This window comes from Acanthopagrus latus, chromosome 7 (assembly GCF_904848185.1).
Source record: "Acanthopagrus latus isolate v.2019 chromosome 7, fAcaLat1.1, whole genome shotgun sequence".
Taxonomy (NCBI): Eukaryota; Metazoa; Chordata; class Actinopteri; order Spariformes; family Sparidae; genus Acanthopagrus; species Acanthopagrus latus.
The window spans coordinates 23,383,029-23,403,690 of record NC_051045.1 but is presented as its reverse complement, the minus strand read 5'-3'; the positions used below and the strand labels follow the sequence as shown (position 1 = coordinate 23,403,690).

The 20,662-nt window shown below is 46.4% G+C and overlaps 1 protein-coding gene across 6 annotated transcripts in view; it reads right to left on the bottom strand.

Annotated features, from left to right (window-relative positions):
• The window catches only part of agrn (agrin), a 271,031-nt gene that overhangs the window by 163,202 nt on the left and 87,167 nt on the right, over positions 1 to 20,662 (bottom strand). For 4 of the 6 annotated variants that reach the window (XM_037104080.1, XM_037104081.1, XM_037104082.1 and 1 more), the window contains one exon: positions 3,336 to 3,374. In XM_037104080.1, the coding sequence (XP_036959975.1) occupies positions 3,336 to 3,374 (39 nt within the window). Of the gene's footprint in view, positions 1 to 3,335; positions 3,375 to 7,932; positions 10,206 to 20,662 lie in introns of those variants that run through there. The other 2 variants (XM_037104083.1, XM_037104085.1) reach the window with 1 other exon arrangement.

Here is a 20,662-nt window from a genome sequence, read left to right as displayed (position 1 = left end):
TTAGTTACCGTACTCTCCCCGAGCTGACAGAGAGTAACGTCAATTCTTTAGGAAGCGTCAGTGCTCTGGAAGTGTAACCGAGCCCGCCGGCACTTTTTTTTTTTTTTTCAGGCATCTCCCACCACCTTAGATCAAATCACATTTCAGTCCAGGAGTTTATTTTGTTTGTCAGCGAGGAGCATCCTCTGGGGAGCTGTGTCAGTGACAAATGAGAAATTGAAGGATTCGCGGCGAACGAGCTCCTGCCAGGCAGGTTGTGCCGGAGACGGCAGCAGTCACAAAGGACCCCTGAACTGTCTCAGACGCGTTTCTCCATTAGGCTTCCTTCCATTTGAGTCTCTGGACTATTTTGGATCTTGTTTGGACAGTGTTAAGTCACCTGAGGCAGTAATGGGATGAAATGAAGGTTCCCTCCAGGGAGCCGTGCGCCTGATCTTCCCATCAGTCTGAAGATAAAGAGACAGAACTCTTTGTTGCCGTTTGGTTCCAACTAGATTCAGCATAAATCGCACGACTTGAATAGTTAAATAATCAAATCTCTACATATAAAATAAACACAAATTATTTATAGAGATTGCAGATCATCACTGCTGCCTCCTTCCTTACGCCCCTTAATGAGTGAGCGAACATCTGGATGTGGAAATGAGCTGCAGCGATTAGTCATCAAACAATTACTCATTCAAAAGAGAATCGACTGTTACATTTTGATAATCAACTAATAAATTCTCTCAATTTTCAAGCCAAAATGTAAAAAAAAAAAAATTGCTGCTTTCAGCTTCTTAACAGTAAGAAGTTGCTGCCTTTTCATTGTCATTGTCATTTATATTATATGTTATTCGGACAAATGAAAAGCAATTTGAAGATGTCACTTTTTTTTTTTTTATACACTTTATGGACTAAACGATAAATCAGTCGAAAGATGAAAATAATGGGCAGATGAAGAAATGTGGAAAATAACTGTTATTTGCAGCTCATTCATCAAGCATTTCATGGAGTTGACCCCCTTTCCAAAGTCCAATACTAATCCCTCTAGCTGCATATTCTCAGAGCTTTCTAGCCTTGGCCAAACATGCAACAACTGTCTTATTATCAGGAGACGACAGGCAATAATGAGTCCGGCCCGAGCCAAGCAACTGCCGCTTTGAGCTTTCAAAGAAAGAGCCTAATTAAAGGCTGCTTTGTGACTTTTGTCACTGTTTCTGACTGGTGATTATGAGCCATTCATTGGGGAGGATTCGTCAGCTATTTGCGGGGGGCCGCACACCATAAATATCAGCTAAGCGCTTTGCTTATGTTGTGCCGAACCTGCATTTTCCCCCGGCGAGCCTCGAGATTTACCCGCTCTAATTTGCAGTACAAATTCCTTTACTTTCCGCAGAATCTCCTCGTGCTAATAAGGACGTCTCATCAACAGCAGTTCACAGACAAATTAGGCTGTTTAAAAATGCACACTGCTCGGTATCTTGTCTGTGATTTCTTGTAATGAAGTACTGGGGAGCCGAGTGTCCTTGGCACCGAGGGCAAGTTCAGCAGAACAAGCCCTGCGCTCTCTGGAGCAGAGTTGACTAATGGTGGCGGCATATTAGCCCTCCGCTGGTCTACAGCGTCTTCTAAATAGCCCCTCCACCACGACCGAAGCCATGAGTCTCCAAAAAGTGGCCTACTGTCTCATTTGGGCCAACTCTAATTGTCTCACTAATCTCTCCAGCATTAAATGACCCAGAGAAACTGCGTCCCACCGGGCAGGCTTACCCCGCTGATTGGAGACTCTGCCTTTTGTTTTGCTTGGCATATTAAAACGGCATAGGCGGCTGATGGAAAGCCTACAGAACTATTGGAAATGTAATTAAGGGCTAGCAGCAGCTTTTAAACGGTTGACTAGTGCAGAAACAAACTGTGCCCCTCAGACAGCAAAAAGTTTAATACATGGGAAATGAGTGGCTCAATCGATAAGCAGGGCGTCTTTTGTAGGGGAGAATTCAATGGAGGACAGAAATGGGCTGCTTCACTGCCTGCATACTGTTTCTCATTTTCGCAGCGGAGAGCCAAATTTTGTGGCAATATTTGCTTCAAAAACAGACAAATAGAGACCTCTCTGTGAGACAGAATCATTTTTCATGACAATTTCATCTTTCATTAAAATAAAAACAAATAGCTGCTGTAAACTGTGCCGGCGTCAATTGAACCTCCAGTGTTTTGTGACGCGAGTCAGAACAGAATGGGAGAATTGACGTCTCGCGCACTCCTCAGGTGCCGAGGTGAGGCCGGGTTGAGAAATGCTCCAATCAAGCACAATTATTTGTTGAAGGCAAACTCTCGAGCCATTTCACATTGACAGTGAGCAGCCCATTGTCCCGACTCAGCCAGACAATCGCAATTCATCATAAACCGCCTCTAATTTGATACATTTTTTTAAGCTGACATCTTTCGCAAGGCGCTTTCTCCAAACAAGTCGGCCTACGGGGCAAGTGATTGAGCAATTATCAGAAACAGATTCAGCCAGCCCCCACTGCGGCCTTTTGTCCTCAGCATCAGCTGGCCGGCCGGGATCATTAGGAACATTTTCTCCTTGTGTTTTCTTTCTCCAAACCTCGGGCTTTGTAGCATGCACGCAGGTAGCAGAGCTAGTACCAGTCCATCGCTGGCTGTCTGTCAGTGCAGTGAAATAAAAAACACAACACCAAAGTCTATCAAACACCGTCTCGCTGCGCTGCCTCTGATAAATATTCATGATAGCAGCTTGAAAACCAGCTGTTTTCCTCCCAATTAAAGCTCGCCGAAATCCACCATTTTCAAAATAAATTGTTGCTTTTTTTAATTAACAGCTCGTGTAACCGGGCCAGAAAACAACAGAAAGGATGCAGCACCCGTTTGCGAAGATTTACATGTGCGGGACAGGATGAGAACATGTGGATAACAAGCCTGGGCGGTGGTGCTGCTCTCCCCACTGGCCCACAAGCTCCCAGCAGGCTCAAGTAATGCAGAATACCCAGGGAAAGGGCGGTTATCATCCTATTAGACCCTATCAGAAGGATGTGAATACTGCTGTGGTAACAGGTATTGAACATCAGCCCAACTAGCCGCACGGCGCAGACCAAATCAAGTCATCAAAAGATCCTTCTCACATCAAAGCCCAGAGCAGACCTGGACACGTGCCTGCCATACCAACCGCGTCGAAACAAAAACGCGGAGCGGCCAAAATCCAGCGCGGCGCGCGGACGGCTGCCCACTTCAAAGGCAGGGATCCACTGTCCAAGGTCATTATCTGCAGGTACACCCCCCCTAAACACCAGCGGTCAACGAAGGCAAGCAGAGAGAAATCACAGAGGACTTACCATCAGGAGGCTGGGCCGGCGTGAAGTGAGGAGGTTTGTCTGAAAGAGATAAAAGAGAAATAGGTTTTTAGTTTTGGGGAGATTCAGAGACTTCCCAGGGGTTAAGGCCAAGTAATTGAGTTGCTTCAGAAAAAAAAAAAAAAAAAAAAAGAGAGAGAGAGAGAGACACATTCTGTCTACAGGATTCGGCTTTGCTATCAAACACATTCTAATTCAGCAGCGGGGCCCTGCAGGAACCACGCTGAGCTAACCGTCAGGAGTGCATTTCAGCGATGCCATCATTGTTTTGTCATCCATTGTTCCCATGGTCTCCTCATCCCACACCGCACCGCGTGACTTTTTTCCTGATATTATAAGAGCACATGAGGATCGAGAAAACGGAGGATTTGTTCTTGTTGTTGGAGTTGGAAAGTGTGATATAGGATTTGAAATTTGGTCCAGTGCATCTGTGAAAACTTATTCAGTCCCCAGCTGCCCCCCCCCCAACAACCACATGCAGAATCAATCAGATACTTTTCCCCTACATATATCAAATGACATCATACTACTCCACAGGTCAACACCCAGAGGACAATGACATAAGGCTTGTCAAGCGTTGTGGGAACCATAACACAAGACCTGTAGTGTCAGATGACTGAGTGTGGAGTAACACTCCGGGGAGGAATCACATGAAACCTGAGTCCTCGGCTTTAAACACCTTGATTCTAAAAAATGAGGAAAATCTGGACCAGGCAATGTAAATGGATCATTAAGGGTTATGTGATAGAGGTTGATGAGGAACATTTCTTTTGTGTATCTGGGAAAAAAGGGGGGTTATTGTTAGGGACAAAACAAAAAACATGCAGAATCAGAATTAGGGGATTGTTATTGGCGATTAATCTGTCGACTGTTTTTCGACTGACTGCTTAAGCTACAAAATGCCAAAAAAATGGTGAAAAAGCAATTTCCCCGAGCCCATAGGGGATGTGCTCGCATTTCTTTTACTGTCTAACAAACAGTCTGGAACCAAAAAATAGTCACATTACAATGTGAGGCAGGGAAAAGCAAACTCACATTTGGGTGTTTGATTTGATAAACAACAGTCCAATTATTCAAAGTTTGGTAGATTTATTGTCTGATTGATTAAACGACAAATCGTTTCACCACCGAACACACAACATCATTACCTCTTGGTGAGCCTGTTTAAATTATGCAAAGAGTACACAAACACCGCAGACATACAGCATGCAACTGAATGATGCAGGGCTATAACCAAAGTGAGAAATCGACTCAGTAGAGCGCATACCTCCGCCAGTGACCAACAGTTGCCTTTGACCAAATAAAGCCTAAACTAATGTCAAACCCAATCACCCTGTACATTTAAATCCTCAACTTCCTGGTTTGTTTTTTTTAAGGATCTGCATTTAAGGTAGAACCAACTCCAAACCAGCACTAGCATCAGCCCAGAACTAGCACTTGGTTGGCTTTGGTCAAAAGGGGGTACAAGATCCTCACCCTAAACCTCAGATTACTCCCTGAGAAATTTGAAGAAAATGTTGAAAAATGACTTATCTGTCCCTTTATCCAGATCCTAATCAAAAGCTAATGAGGACTGTCCTGGGCTGAGAGCCACACTGCAACCAAGTTACAGGAACAAAGAGTCGTGAGCGAAAAACACAACCTCTTCGGCGAAAGCAACGCCCAGAGTCTTGCTGAATCGTGCTGCGTGGTAACTGTCCCCTTTTCTTACACAACAAATCACCTTCACCGTAAATGTAACCATCAGAAAACGCAAGTTCTGGGTTGACCTCAAGACCATCACGATACACTGGTCACAGTACCTAAACTATTTCAACCAAACCACTATTTCTGCTCGTCCAGCCCTCAGTAAGTCGTCAGAGCTGCCTCCCCTAAGCAAACACGGCAACACACGCATTCAGAGAGGATGCACAGCCACCCAGCCATCTCTCCGATGTCCTTGCACTGTGAGGGATAATGAGGTAGATACAACACATCACATCAATTACCCCGCTAACACATTTTTCCCGGGCCCCGTCAACCACTGCGCCGCAGCCCTTTCTCGGGACTTCTGCGATACCCGTCGGCATCCCGAGACACAGCTGAGTTTTAAATTTAGGCTCACTTAGAATTGCTTGTCAACAGCCGGGGCTTCGGGGTGGAGAGGGACAGAGAGAGAGAGAGAGAGTATAAGAGATAGAGAGAGTGTGAGAGAGGGGGAAAAAAAAAATGAGGAAACTGGAGAGGCGAGGCTGGTGCTAGAGGTGAATAATGAAGTGTCTGCTGAAGCTGTTTCCCAGTCAGTCATGACGGTAACTGATTTCCATCTTGGGGGGGGATTTCAAGAAAACATACAAAATGAGGGGAGTAGAAGCTGGCATGAGGAAAAATCCAGAAGTTCTGCTTGGAATGGCCTGCACTTCCTGCCTTGCATTTGTAAGCATGTCTGAGCACACACAAACACGCACAAAACAGATGCAGATGTACTGTCGCAAAAGGGAGCCCGGCAGGACGGGGAGACGCCGGCAGAGGCTAAACGCCTTCTTCACATTTCCATAATGAAAGGACAAGATAAGGTCTTTCCATAAACGTATCGGGCTTTCCCATCTCCCCCTGCACCTGGCAGAGGCTGCGTGGATTCACGTGCCTGTGTGAATGTCACGACATGGCCATCATTCACCCTATATCTCCGGCAGATCAATATGTGTCCGACTGTGACATTTAGCCATGTGCTGGAAGAGATGTGTGTGCGTACGTGTGTCACCGTCCCCCCTTTGGTGTGTTTGATGAATAGTTGTACAGAATGAAAAAGCGAAGGGTGCGCTTGTGTGTGGGCTCTGCTGGCAGGCGGCGGAGTTTGGAGGGGGGGTGGGGGGGGGGGTAACAAACTCAGTGTGTGCGCAGCCTCGCTTCACCCCATATGGTGACAATTGAAATTGCGAATCTGAGGTTGAACAGCTCCTCTAACACCCCGCCGCCCCTTCTCCTCCTCCCACTGCTACCAGCACTATCGCTATCCTTTCCAGCTGTCCTCGTGGCCACATGGTGAGGGCTCTTGGCGACATAATAGAGCCCCTTTCACTTCATCAGTTTCTCTTGCGCACACTTCTTTTCACTCGGTCATCTGAGATGTGAAGATTGGCCCGCTTTAACTGGGTTTGTATTAAATCTAATAGATTCTGCCTGGCTGAAATTGATTCGGTAACACGGCAGGGTTACAAATGAAGCAGCCTCCTCCCGGTCACCCACATCCACCAATTAGGATGAGAAGGAACGACAGATGGAGACGACGGAAAGAGAGAGACACTCCGTCCACCTAATGCGCAAGCATTCTCCCGGTGACGGGGGGGGGCTTTGCCTCGTGCGTGGCTGAGGAGTCAACAGCCTGATAAGAGAAAGCCGGTGGAAAACGGCTGACATGGAGCAACAACCGTGCCTGGAGAGTATTAACAGAGCCTGGGACTGTTTCTCAAACACCACTTCAGCCAGAACTTGGCAGCAAGCGTTAACACTGTGCTTTTTCCACTTATTTACGTACTTATTTCAACATCCTGAGCTATTGTGTGACACGAGCCTCGCAAAGCTCATTTTCGCGAGTTGAGAGAAGTTTTGCCTTTAAGACAGACTAAGCTGGCAAGGCACTTTAGAAGTAAACTCGTGTGAGAGAGTGAGGAGAATGAATAAGTCAGTGTGAACACAGGAAGGCGAATGGTAAAGGGGGTGCATCTGAAGGTGAGCTGCTGGTGATGTAACATAAAAAGGTGTCATCCCATCTATTTCTATTTTCAATGTCAACGTGCATTTCAGTCATGCTGTGGAGGCTAATGAGCGGCCCATTTAAGGCGAAACCTTGTCATGTGAAGGGTTGAGTATACCGATAATGAATAGAAGCGCCATTTAAAATTAATTTGGTTCCGTAGAGAAACTCATGGAAAATGAGTACTGAACAGTTTTTAAACGATACAGAGAATCATGATTGTCAGAGGCAGTTACCTCTCACATGAGAATTACACTCAGAATACCCTTTGACCCAAAGATCTACAGTGATGCCCACCATCAAACTTGCCACTAAACTCTAACCCTGAACCTGAGGCACACAAAGATTATGCCTCCGCCTCTTAATGAGCCACTGTACTCTCCATACATAGTGGTAAAGGAACAATGCGGTGGCAGCAGATGACGAGAGGGTATGGGGCTTTCCAGACCAAAAGACAAATTTTCATGCTCCGAAGGCATTTAATCACCATTTAATACTTCATCCCGCAGTTCAAAGTAAATGCCAAGTCTTTGGGGAGGAGATATGAAGCAATTTCGTAAGCCTGCAGACACTGAATCAAGGGAAGGGGGGCTGTGACTTTAGCTGTCTTGATGTCCCTACTTCAATTGCAGATAAGGTTGTCATGAGAGGTAAAATGAGCTGTTTTTTTGGGGGGGGTATTTGTTTCAGCAAGGACATTTAAAGCAAGAACCACGGAGAATGTGCCACCCAAATCAAAATCTCTCCAGCTGTCTCGAAGTCCGCACCAACTCTTTGAGCTGGGGTGAACCACACATCTAGGTTTAAAGTTAAAGTTGTGAGTTTCTTGTGTAACCAACGTACAGTTGTTGAGGAACAGGAGCACGGCGAAGCCCAGTGTAGATGTGGCCAGCAGGATCAGACAGATGTTGCAGGGGATCATGAAGTAGCGCACAACCAGGGACACCTTGTGCTGGTACCTGCGGTCCTGCTCCGGCGGGGTCGGCGAGGGATAGTGGCACCCGCTCATGCTCCACTCCAGCGACCCCCTCCCCTCCAGGGCGGAGGAGATGACGGGCCGAGGAGGGCGACGAGGGGTGCCCAAAGACCCGTTGGAAAAAATGATGGCGGTGGGGTGAGGGCAGAGTATGGAGATGAAGGTAAAATAAAAGGCAAAAAAAAAAAAAAAAAAGGATGCGTAATGGCTGGTGTTTCAGCTGCGGTTCCAGCTGTGCACCCCGGCGGAGACCCGGTGACTGTTTCTGTCGGAGAATCGCAGCAGCAAGCTTTCAGCGGCTTCCAAGTAACACATTTTTAGAGATAATAACATCCATTTGGAGAAAGAGGACAGACCGGGGGACAGAGATGTTGGACTCCTATAGCCCCCCACCTGTCCACACGACCTCCATACTGATGCACCCACTGGGAAAAGGACAAGCTAATGGACTTTGAATGAGAGTGTGTGTGTGCGTGCGTGAAGTGGTTTATACTTACAGCGCAAACATGTGTGTGGATTTAAGTGGGTGGCGATAATGCGTTTGTAAAATGTGCTTTTGGCATGAACGTGTGTGAGATGCACCTAAGCCAGAAATGTGTGTGTCAGGATGTGGGTGTTATGGATTGTCAAATATCCACACGGAGCACTTCCAAGGCAGACCGACAGTAAATCCAAAAAAAGGTGTGGGGGGGGGGGGGAATCCTCTGCTTTCTTTCCCAGTGACCCAGACTGGTAAGTAGACGGCCGTGAGAGGGGGCTTCCTTGTCAAAAGCCTTTACAAACCAAGCCAAGGTCTGGTGCGCAACAACAACAACACGTGTCACAAGTATTTCCCTACGAGGTGACAGCAGAGCATCTTTCTCAGCCTCCCTGTGGCTGCTGTCTGTTTGGGCAACAAGGGTTCGCTCCTCCCCTGAGCAACGATCTGCCCGGCGTGCCTCTAACTCCACACAGCTGCTTCTTTGTATCCACTGGACTCACTCCTTCGACTTAAGGTCTGGGAGCTTGTGTCATGGCGAAGAGATATACGACCACGGCATGTTAGATCCGTCCAAACCTGACACCGCCACCGGAGCAACTTGTATCTGCCGTAGCGTGATGAGCAGGATGGCTCAGGAAGCAGCTGGGTTCCTCCCGTTATACCATATGCTCTTGGCTTTGCAGAGGTGAAGGCTTGCTTTTTTGCTCCTCTCCTCTCCTGTGTGTCTGCCGCCCCTCCTCGGTTCAATAACCTTTATTCCCGGTCAGTCCCGTGGAGTGGGTAAGCAGCTGCCCCCCCCGCCCCACCACCCCGCCGGTGCACTGGGGCTGAAAGAGGGTCGGAAAAGTGGCGGAGAAAGGGGGTAAAAGTTGATCGCAATCCCAGCTCGCCCTGTCAGCGCAGAACCGTCTTCTACCCCGAGCAGCTACGGATGAGCGGCAAAACACAGAGACGCTCTAAATGAATACACTCATGGAGAGAAAGGGAGAGGGACCGGTGTGTGATCAGGAATCAACCAAGAAGCTCGAGGCTGAGATTTGTTGGGCTTTCTTTCCTTGTATCAGTGCCCTGAGAGAGAATCCCAACCGAATAATGAGAGGAAAAGGTTCCCATTGTGTCCCGATCTTTGTAAGACTTGGGCTGATTTAGCGTTGTCTATTTGTCTCCTTTCAGGAAAGAACTTGTCCGGTCTTTTCCTTTCTTCCTCTGGTTTGCCGTCTCTCTTTTATCCGCTTCCTCAAGCATCCAGTCCCTTCTTCCACTGGGCTGTCTTAGTCCAGAGGCGCTCCCGGTGTTCTGGCTGCACGGATTTATGCACCAGCTTCTCTTCTGTGGGGATCCACCATTCACTGGCAGCCAAAACAACAAATTAGGCTCCGGGTATTCATAGCGCGCTTAATCCCCAGGCAGCAGGTAGTGGTCCCAGTGTCAGCGCACTCAGCCAGCTGAAGCAGGCTTGGAGTGAGTCAATGAGAGAAGTCATCGGACAGACACGGTGATACAGAGAGAGAGGGAGTAAAATGGGAAGGAGAAGGACTGCTGCCAAAAGGAAAAGCAGCTCCTGACATTTGTTTTTTTTTTTTTTTCTCTCCCTTCTTCAGGAGAAAACAGCAGCGGCGTGTCGCCGGTTTCCCAAACAGTCTCCTCCTGAGCGCTCCTCTCTCAGCCCTCAGCCAGCGGAACGGATGAGCGCATAATGAGAGAGCCAGCGAGATAGTGCGAGAGAGGGAGAGAGAGAGAGAGAGAGAGAGAGAGAGAGGTGGGGGGAGTGGTTGAGGGGCCGTCTTTAACAAAGGCAGAGGGGAGGAGGGGTTGGAACTGGGTGAGGGAATGGGGGGAAAAAAAAGAAAACAAGCGAGAATAAAGGCTTTGGGGAATAGTACTCGAGTCCTGTCAGAGCGCGGGGGGGGGGGGGGGGGGCAGCAACAGTGCAGCAGCAAAACAAAAGAGGGCCACGGTCTTGGGAGATGTCAACCAACTCCTCCATTTGTTTATAGCCTAATCAAAAGAAAGTCTCTTCCACAAGAGCTGGAGAATTTCCACAAAGATTTAATGAGGCAAACCCGGAGAAAATAGGCCTGCGGAGGGAGGGAGAAGGCAAAACTTAAACACATTAAAGTCAATCACGTATTGAGTCTCTCCAAACAGCATAACCCACTTGTTTCTGACCGATATGCGAGGAGAAGCCTGAGAAACTCCACATGCGTTCCACGCTAACACGCCAACATTCAATTAATTAACGTTCCCATTTGGACGCCCCCCTTTTTTTTTTCCTGACTCACTTCACGACAGTTGGAAGTAGGTTTCATTGCCCCCATGTTTAAATAATATGGCAGAAAATGAATATACAGCAGGTTTGGCAAATGATCTGAGGCGGACACACTTCTGACCCATTCCATAGCGCGTCATCTTTTGCCCTTTTTAAAAGGGAAGTAATGCGATAATGAGGTCATAATGGAGGGGCGGCAGCGCTTTGTTTTAGCAAGACCCTGCATCAATATCTACTTTGAAACAAACTCAATGGCAGCAGGCAGCAGATGCTAGGCGGTATCTATCATCAATTATTTATGTTTTCTTCACTCTCTCTCTATCTGTGTCTCCATCTCCATCTCCGCCGTTCAGTCCCCCCACTCTGCGCTCCACACAAGAGTGTGCACAAGCACACACACACACACACACACACACACACTGGAAGCGACACACACAGTGGCTGCATCCACAGAGGAATTGCATGAATGCACACACAATTGGCTTTTCTGTCTGCTAGAAACTAGCACACACACGTACAGCAAAATGGCTCCGACTGTCTTTTTGTCTCTATCTGTTTCCAGCCTACTAGGACACACAACTTGGACACACACACTCTCACACATGGAGGCAGGTGAGCTTGCTTCACTCCAAAGTCATTTATCTCTTCGGACAGTGTTCACTGCAGAGCCTAACCTGAGCTCTGTGGGGGAGACTTTAATACGAGGGGAATCAGGTTTTTCAGTCTCCCCACTGAGGGTCAGGAGTTCACCCCCACAAACGTCAGCGACACCACCCACCCAGAGGTGCCTCTCCCCTCCTCTGCTCTCTCCCGGTAACGATACCCCAGACAGTCCGCATCGGCTCTCACACTGCATAACAAAAACCTGATTGATGGACTGACTGAAAAGAAAAAGGAAACAGCTGCCGTTGTATTTGCTGCCTCTCTTTTGTCTCCTCTCTCTCACTTTTATCCACAACTGTCTCTTCATCTCGGCGCCTATTGACTCGACGAAGTTGGTATTCGGGGAGCAGCGAGAGGTTAAAACAATTACAATACACAGAAGTGCACCACACGGCCGAATCACAACTTGTAACGGTGACTGAAATGCCAAATGAGCCCAGCAGAGGGAGCTGGGGAGTCACTCTGATCTGCTACCACGACCCAAATAAGATCTTCCGTCGACATCAAAGCTCAGCTGCTTTGATCCATTTTTAATGGCACAAGTATCGCACAAGGTTAACATCTCTCTCTGACGGCTTTGAAATGGCAATTTCCATTAAGGAGCCAAAGGGGCTGCTCTCTTGTTTAATGGTCTGGCAGGACTAAAAGTTGATGTGTGCGTGCGCATATGCACATCTGAGTGCTTTTCTTCATGCAGAGGGTGAGAAATTTGTCGGGTTCGATGGCTGATCGACTGAGTGATGCTTCAATTAAGGTGTGCGCGTGTGTGTGTGTGTGTGTGTGTTTGTGTGTGTGTGTGGGCAGCCCAGCGCACATCCCGGTCTTCTGGCTGGCCAGCGGTGATCTAATTGATCTGAGAGAAAACAGTTGCTGCCTTTGCTGAATGACAATTTCTCCCACGGATGATCGTGTGAGAAGGAGACTGTAACCACTGAGATTTTACTAACCAACATCAAGTAAAGGCAGGAGACGTTTTCACTCTCTTTGCATCATCTTTATATTTGCATCATCTTTATACATTTCACAAACAAGCTACGTCCCAGCCGAACCACCGCAGGGTCGGGGGTCAGATGAAGGGTAATGTTTTCGCAGCATTGCAATGATAGATGAGATCCAGTCGGCGCTGTTTTCTGTCTAAAAGCGCCGTATCAGTGTGGGGTCAGTGCTCTGATGTAAACAGCAGGAGATGTGAAAGTGTGTGCGTTTTTCTGCTTTAACCAGCCAAATGTACCAATTCTCTGAAGATCTACATGCGAAGAATATGAAAGGTGTAAGCTCTGAATGATTTATTAGGTGAGTTTATGCGGCCGATACAGTATCATCACGCCTCGCCTCTGGCCAAGCACGAAACGGTCCACATCTGCAGAAGCTGCTCCTACAGGCGGCAATCAGAGAACTAAATATCAAATTTGCATTAACAACATTTTAACTGCGGTGCTGATTCAGAGAGAATAACTTGTCAGGGATGGTAAAGGTGACTCAGCACCCAAGGGAGGACTTTTTTTTCCCTTTTCTTTTTTTTTTTCTTTTCTCATAAAACTGATCTTTCTTGTGCAGGACTGATTTAATGAATACAAAACGAAGTCGTCCAACCTGTTTTGATGACCTTTCATGCTTAGTTTGACTTTGGTTACAGCATTTGTTTCGAGCTCACTCACACATCGCAGATCATGAAATAAATATGAGTTCTTCAGCTGAGTCTTTCATCAAATAATCTGTTTCGGGGAGGGGGAGGGGAACTGTGTAAAGATCTATCTCTAAATGCGACAACAACAGCTTTGTACATTAGAGTGTGTGTGAAAAAAAGAAACTCTGCGCTGATGAACACACCAACACCCCATTAGAGTGGGACTCCGTCCATTTTTCAAAGCAGGAGCTATCAAAAGCGAAGCTGTTGCCTTCACTAATGGCATTAGAGATCATCCCTTCCTGCTGTCCATTGTAAATGAGGGTTTTAATGATGTTGATGAAAAGAATAAAGTCTGTTAAAATTTTGAACGGATTCGGTAATTGCCTGCACTAAAGCCTGTCTACTGTCCCACTCAACTATTTGTGTGCGCATCATTTCCAGGATAATTCCCTCTAATATTTGTCATGTTGCGTTTCATTTTCCTTGGTGCATGCATACGTATAGATAATGAAAAATCACCCGATGGCGTCGCGAAGCTCAATCACTTCCTGGTGTATATTTGTATAGCCCCGCTGCCTCGTGTCAACATCAGCGGACAATCATTTCTTATAAGTGTATTTAATTCCACAGCGAACTATGTATTCAAGTCCACAAATCCCACTTTCAGGGACATTAGGTCGACATTGGGAGGCCATGTTGAATTCTTCATGTGCATCGAGGCGTGCAGCCGTGACTGGTGGAGGGAAGCCCAGGCTCCTCACCCAGTGGGTAACAGCGGTGAGGTGCTAGCAGGTGGGCCAATTGTCTCGCTACGGTATTAACTCCAATCATCATAAGTCAGACATGGCTGCAGCGTCCAACAGATTCCCAGACTTCCCAGTCATCAGGTCGAACTGAGCAGCAGTCAGCAGTCATCCTGCGACGACAACACCAGAGCCGCTCGCAGCTGTGTGCGGCTAACGGCATTAACCTCAGCTGAAATGCGACTCGAGTGAAGTGAGTGGGAGGTTACGAGGGGGGGGGGGGCAGACGATGATGAGGGACGAAAAGAAGATGCTCTCTCTGCTTGCGTTATCATGACTACCAAGCATCAATACCACAACAGATGGATGAAAAAAAAATGTTTCTTTTGGAAAAGTTGAGTATTTGAACAATCTGAAAGCCCTGAACTCCAGACTGAGAACACATGGGAGAAACACTTTTTTTTCTTCTTCTTCTTTTTTTAAATAAAAGCATTAATGTCTTTAAAAGGTGCTGGGTCAACACGAGCCTCGAGAAGATTCATTCTCCTAAAAAGGTTTTTAAAAATGGTTGAACAACATTCCCCCAGAAGACATACTCTTACCTGGTGTTTTGATGACGGAGGCAAAGAGCACTGTAGGATCGAGCATTAGGGCTGAATAGCCGTGTGCACGAGGTCGGTCTCTGTAATAAATGTGCAAGGATTTTCAACCTCCAGAGGGTTATCACAGCACAAAGATTGCATGACTTTGTTTGGCGAACTCACGGCATCGTGTTGTGTTGCGCTGCAGCTGAAGTTGAGATCGGTTTAACTCTACTGCCCAGCGGCCTTGACTTGTTGCCTGAGCACAAACTCGTTGAAATGAATGAGCGTCTGTCTGAACACATCCCAGGAGCTTTGTGTGTTTTCAACCAGCTTCGCATCACTATAGTGTTTATGCAACCAAACAATGGTAAACTGCTCTCAATCTGGCCTGCACCCAGAGCCCTCCACTCTTTTACTAGGCAAAATCTGTCAAGAACTGTGTCAACTTCAGACTGTGCTTCCAAATTTCACTCTCATCCAAAGAGCGCAGGTCTAAACTAAGCAGTGCTGATTAACTACTATTACCCAGATTCAGTTACTAAACTGCCTTTCTGACTTGTTTTTGTGTTTAAATGTTTAGCTGCAATAGAGAAAATCTAAGCAGCGCCTAACTCATAGGACAACCCCCGTCGGCAGGAGTACTTATTGGTCCAGTCATCGGTGCATTCTGGTTGTTGGAACTGGAATATCGCAGCCCTGTGTCTGTTTTTTCTGTTTTCTCTGGTCATGTAGCACCAATTCCCAAAATATTTCCATCTTCCTACTGCACTGACAGCCCAGTTTTCTGCAAGGGCCGTCTTTCCAGCAGAGAAATTCTTCTTTAAAGAAGATCTGCCATGTCTTCATACAAATCACAGTTCACCCAAACTGGTGGTGAAAACTGACGCCAGCAGTCCAACAATAGTCAGAGACGCTAGCAGCATGCAAACAAGTGCGCCAAAACCCATTACAAATGCGGTCAACAGTGACTTTGCCGAGCATGTTTTAGTTTGAATATTTGGATAATAGAGTTGGTTTGGTGTCAGAGTGAAAAGTCTGCTTTCTTGATAACACTCCTTCTGAGTCGGCATTCTGCAGCGTTGACGAAAGTGTTAATGAGAGAGTTCCCACACTGGGTGGGCACCACACAATGTGACTCACAATGTGACACATCGCCCAGCATCTGATGTCATCTTGGGTACACCATGACTCTCATAGCAGCGAAACGCAGCCCACAGCTGAACATGATGGTCATTTCGAAATCTGGCATTTAAATACCATTTAGTCATTTCGAAGCAGAGAGTCTGACCTGTGTATGTTGACTTGGCTAACTGATGCTGGTTAGCCATCCACAGAGTAGTCTCCAGCCAATATGATCCACCTGTCCACACTCAACACTTCTGGCTACATTAGCCTCTTCCTCCCACTCCATCCCACGCTGCCATGACCTGCTTTTTCAGCCTACTCTGAGCCAGCTCTTAGCCTGGGGCCTCATCCAGGACCTGTCCACTACTGGACACTCAGCTGCCTCTCACATAGGGAGGAGGATACTCCTCGCCTCGGGGCTCATCTGGAGCCGGAATACGCCAATCCAAGCCCGAGGGCCCATGTTCTCAGACCGGCAGTCCTCCTCTCTATTGCACTGGTCTGCTAAATGGAGAGACTCATTCAGGAAGAAGTAACTCATTATTAGCCAGCGCCGATTTGCCACCAGCCCCTCCTTCACATCACAATAATGATTACAGGATGTAATATCCTCTCTGCTCCACTGCCTTGCCCTGTTTATTCAGGTCTTCAGCACCAACATGTTCCCTTAATAGCCATGAAGGAAATTATTCCAATGGACGAGAACAGACAGGGAAATGATGACAGAAAGAGAACAAATGAAAAAATAAAAAGAGAGTGACAGAGAGAGAAAAGGGCGAGAGAGGAGAAGGAGAGCAACCTGGGAGCTTGGCTGCTGTGTGCAGAGCTAGTGGAGAGTGACACTTCTCCATGTGGCTGGCATATGGAGCCAATTGTGGCAGCAGCGCAAGGAAGGCTAGGAGCAGGGAATCAGAGGAGGAGTGGCTGGCTCTGACAGCCTTTACACAGGAGAGGCGAGGCGGACGGAGCTGAAGGATGATACAGATGTCAGTCTCCGGCCAAGTCAGCCATCTGTCATGGGGAACCGGCCAAGTCACACTGGCCCCGTCATGCAGCAAAAGCGGCGGGAGACTTGTGATGACCAGTCATTATGAGCTGGGATGTGTCCTTTCAACATGGCCGGTTTCCAGCGGCAGCTAACCTTGCACTGGTGTAGACAGAGGACAGATAAACCCACAAGTAACCAGACGTGTATAAGATCCCAAAAGTGTCAAATATTGAGTTGGCATTGCTTCTTATACTCTTCTTTAACTGTTTTTTTGATCAAACATTACCTTACGCTATGGTTTAATTAGGCTAAATGATTGATATAACACTGATACATTCAGCAGTTATATACTGCTGAATGAATAAGGGGGTTAAACATCTGTATATGTCCCACCATAAAAGTGTGTCTCCACAAAATGCAAAGCTAACCCTTGCTTTGCGTTACTCGCACAAACACGAGCGCTGCAAATGCCTTTGCAGCAAGATGTGAGGGAATATGGAGGAGGTAGTAAAATAATGGAAAGGAGAAGTGTGTGGGAGCATTGATTATTACCATTCAGTAAGTTAACACTAATGTTAAAAAAAAAAAAAAAAAAAAATGTCAGAGATACAGAGAAGTGTAATTTCAAAAGCTAACAAAGCTAAGGCGTTATGGATCCGCTGCTGCCCACAGATGAGGAACCATGCCAAGACAGAAAGTGAGTAATTCTTTAACATTTCTTCTCCTTCCTTCTTCTTCACATAAAAGGTTTCAGTTATTTAATGAGCAGCCTGTCTGGAGCGGAACATTGTCATTATGCGCACCGACTTGAACCAGAAACAGTCTAATTTAGATTCCAGCTCCATCAAAAGCTCTGTGTTTAACAGTACAATAAATACTTTGTGTTGCACATCAATACTCCTGCTTACTTCTCAGTGTGTAATTACTGTTGCCTCTACCCTTGTTAAGTGCTATAGCATGTTGGATCAGCATACATGGCTGCAACATATACATGATGTATACAAGCCGATTCACCTGATCGGCTTTGTGCCATCAAAGCTGGCAGCGACGAGCTATTATACACTGGGATCCGTTCATTTGCATTTACTGTAATGAACTCCCCGTCTTTCTTTTTTTTCCCTTTTCTCCTGGCCCGTCACTGGATGCTGGCTGCACATCGAGCTGGATCTTCTCAGATCGAGGGCAGAGAGGGAATATTAATTGGCGAGCAATACCCCCTTGTTGAGACGCAGCCCATAAATGAAACGGCCATAAATTATTTATATGCCTAATCAGACGGCATGTGCTCAACTTATTCTCTCAAACATGACAGCTTCTGTGCCATTCCTTTTTTTTTTTTTTTTTTTTTTCCTCCTCCTCGTAAATAATTCTGGTCCTTTTTGAATGTGCGTGCAGTCAGATAAGCCTGTGTGCTAGAAGTAGAAGCCTAATGAAAATATGGTGCCGCGATGACGAAATAGCTGTTTTCTCACTGCAATCACGGACAGGGAAAATGAATGACCCGCTTAGCACCAGGTATTAAAATGCGTCCTGTGTTCGCAGGGTTTCATTCTGATGGAAGCTGAGAAAGTTCAGGTGTAAATGCACACGAGGTACAATTACAATTAACAACCAGGTGTGAATGAAATGCAACCTGTCCATGATGAATGAATGCGAGGATTATATAACAGGAAACTACAGATATTGGCACAATGACTCAAGCTGGAGACTAATCAAGCTAGATTTTGATGTACATACCAGCAAAGCATATGAATGAGTGTATGGTCAATTCGTTTAGGAGCCAGTCTTGACTACATTATTATTCAACAGACCTCTAGAAGAGCACAGATGGGTTTTCAGTTCTGGGGAGTCACAACAATATTTGTCTGAAGAGAATAAAGTCGCACTACTGTGTGTCTGACTCTGTATGTGTGTGTGTGTGTGTGTGTGTGTGTGTGTGTGTGTTGTAATCTGAGCTTTTCTGTTCTTTGTTTAGGTAGGCGGTCCGGCCATGTGTGCGTGTCAGTGCATTTGAAACTGTGAAACTGTGAAACAACCCCGCGTTTATGCAAAGACAAAGAGGGCGACCTCCCACACAGCACTGTGGGCTTAAAAGTGAGACGGCAGCGTGTAGTTCAATTCCCTCAGCGACTTCAAGATAGTTTACATGATGTATTAGTTGGACTAACACTTGATTTTGGGGGCAAAGTTGACACCAAAACTAGAAAGTGAAAAACGTTCACAAATCGATATATCAGCCGAGATACTCTCAACAATAAAGTTGAACAATAAACTTCAATTGCTTAAAATGACATCAGTGCACTGACACAGTAAACTTTACTTGGTAAAACACTAATACTGATATCTACCTGTGTCAATATGGGCCCTTGGTGGCGTTGACAAGAGCAATATAATGACTGTTTGCGGGTAAGGTGGAGGTGTGGCCCAGCTGTTTAGCTCTTCAGTTATTTATGTCAATGTAACTTGATTATCTTTATGCTTTGTATTTATTAGAGGGATGTTTCAAAATGCAGCCTTATGGCTCTTGGTTCTATTGGTAATTTTGTCTATTTTCTAACTCTTCCAGACTAAACAATGGTTAATTATTTGTTCTTTTTGAAATCACACCTCAATGTTTTTTGCTATTGAGGTGTTATACAGTTTTGTACTTAGTCAAATGTCTTTCTTTTCTTTTGATTTCCACAAAAATCAAACAATACCTGGCCAGAAATATTAATCGAACATATATCAACAGGTGCAGCCCTAGTTTAAACAATAGTGGAAGACATAAGATGGATTCCAACCACTATAACCAACATTGTAAGCAATCTGCTGGTGCAGCAAAAGTAAACTGGATTCTGTCTTCCTCCTGAACTCAGGGTTTAGCAGGGTCAGGGCTGTCATAGTTGGTTTGCAGTTAAAAGGAAACCAAAGCCAGGAGAGAGGGCCATTACCGGCTGTTGAGAGCAGAGAGCACCCAGTAAAGAACCATCGTCAGACTCTTCAGCCGGCTGACAGATAACAATGAACCCTCCTACAACCCTGAGACGAGCTGTCTGTCAACCACAAGGCTTTGGCTGCTTCCTCCTTTTCAGCAGGACAATTTTCTGACTCTCAAACACACTCACACGTTCTCACAGGATAAGCACAATGACTTGGCATTCACACACAAGAGAGGGGAGATGGACCAACACATTTCTTCTTTCAAATGCCACGAGGTGATGCAGGGTTAAAACAAATGGTCTGCTAAAAAATTGGAAGGAAAAAGAACAAAAAGGTGGAAACGGGATGGTTCAATGGATGTCTGATAATTCCCTCTTCAAAAGAAACAAGTTTATGACCAGAAAAAAAAACCCCAGCAAGTCGGTGCAGGGAAGTTTCCACAAGAGCCAGTTAAAGGACTTACTGATGTTCCATGACCTCCCTTTAACTGCTCACAGCTGAAGAGTCATGTACCACACTTGCCAAGACTATGATTAGCTTGAAAAACCCAGCTTCAAACTCCTGTTTTGACAAACATCCTGCCAGCTGAAGTGTCCTTCAGCTCGACTCTAAATCGCATCCAGTCCCTGAGTGCTGTCCTGCGGCTGAGCCTGACCTCTGACCTCCATCTTTAGCGTGACAGGAGAAGAGATAAATTCTCAGCAGGGATCGATAAAGTATCTTTCTTTCTGATGCCAGGTCACGGCAGAAAAACCCTCACAGATCTTCACTCATGATTGGCCTCAATTTTAGCTTCTAAGTAGCGCCCAAAAAAGTTGAAGATTTGCCATGTGTTGGATGGATGGATGGATGGATGGATAGATGGATGGTTGAATTTTGCAGTAGAAAACCAATCCAGACGCTTAGCGATAAACATCCATTCATGTAGGACAGGGGGTAGATAGGGCCCAGACAATGTAGTGTGGATCAATAGCAGGGGGGCAAATATGCAGTTCTGCGGACCCCCGATGTGACCTGCATGAATGCGTGTATCGATGTCTATATGTCCTTCTCCCCAGGCCCTCCCTCTTCATCTTCATCAACTTGTGCACAACAGCCAAGACTCAATCACGGTGGGAGCGGCGTGTGTCGATGTATCAACTCGTCTGTCATCCAGAAGTGGCGGGGGTGGAGTTGGGATGGGGGGGGGGGG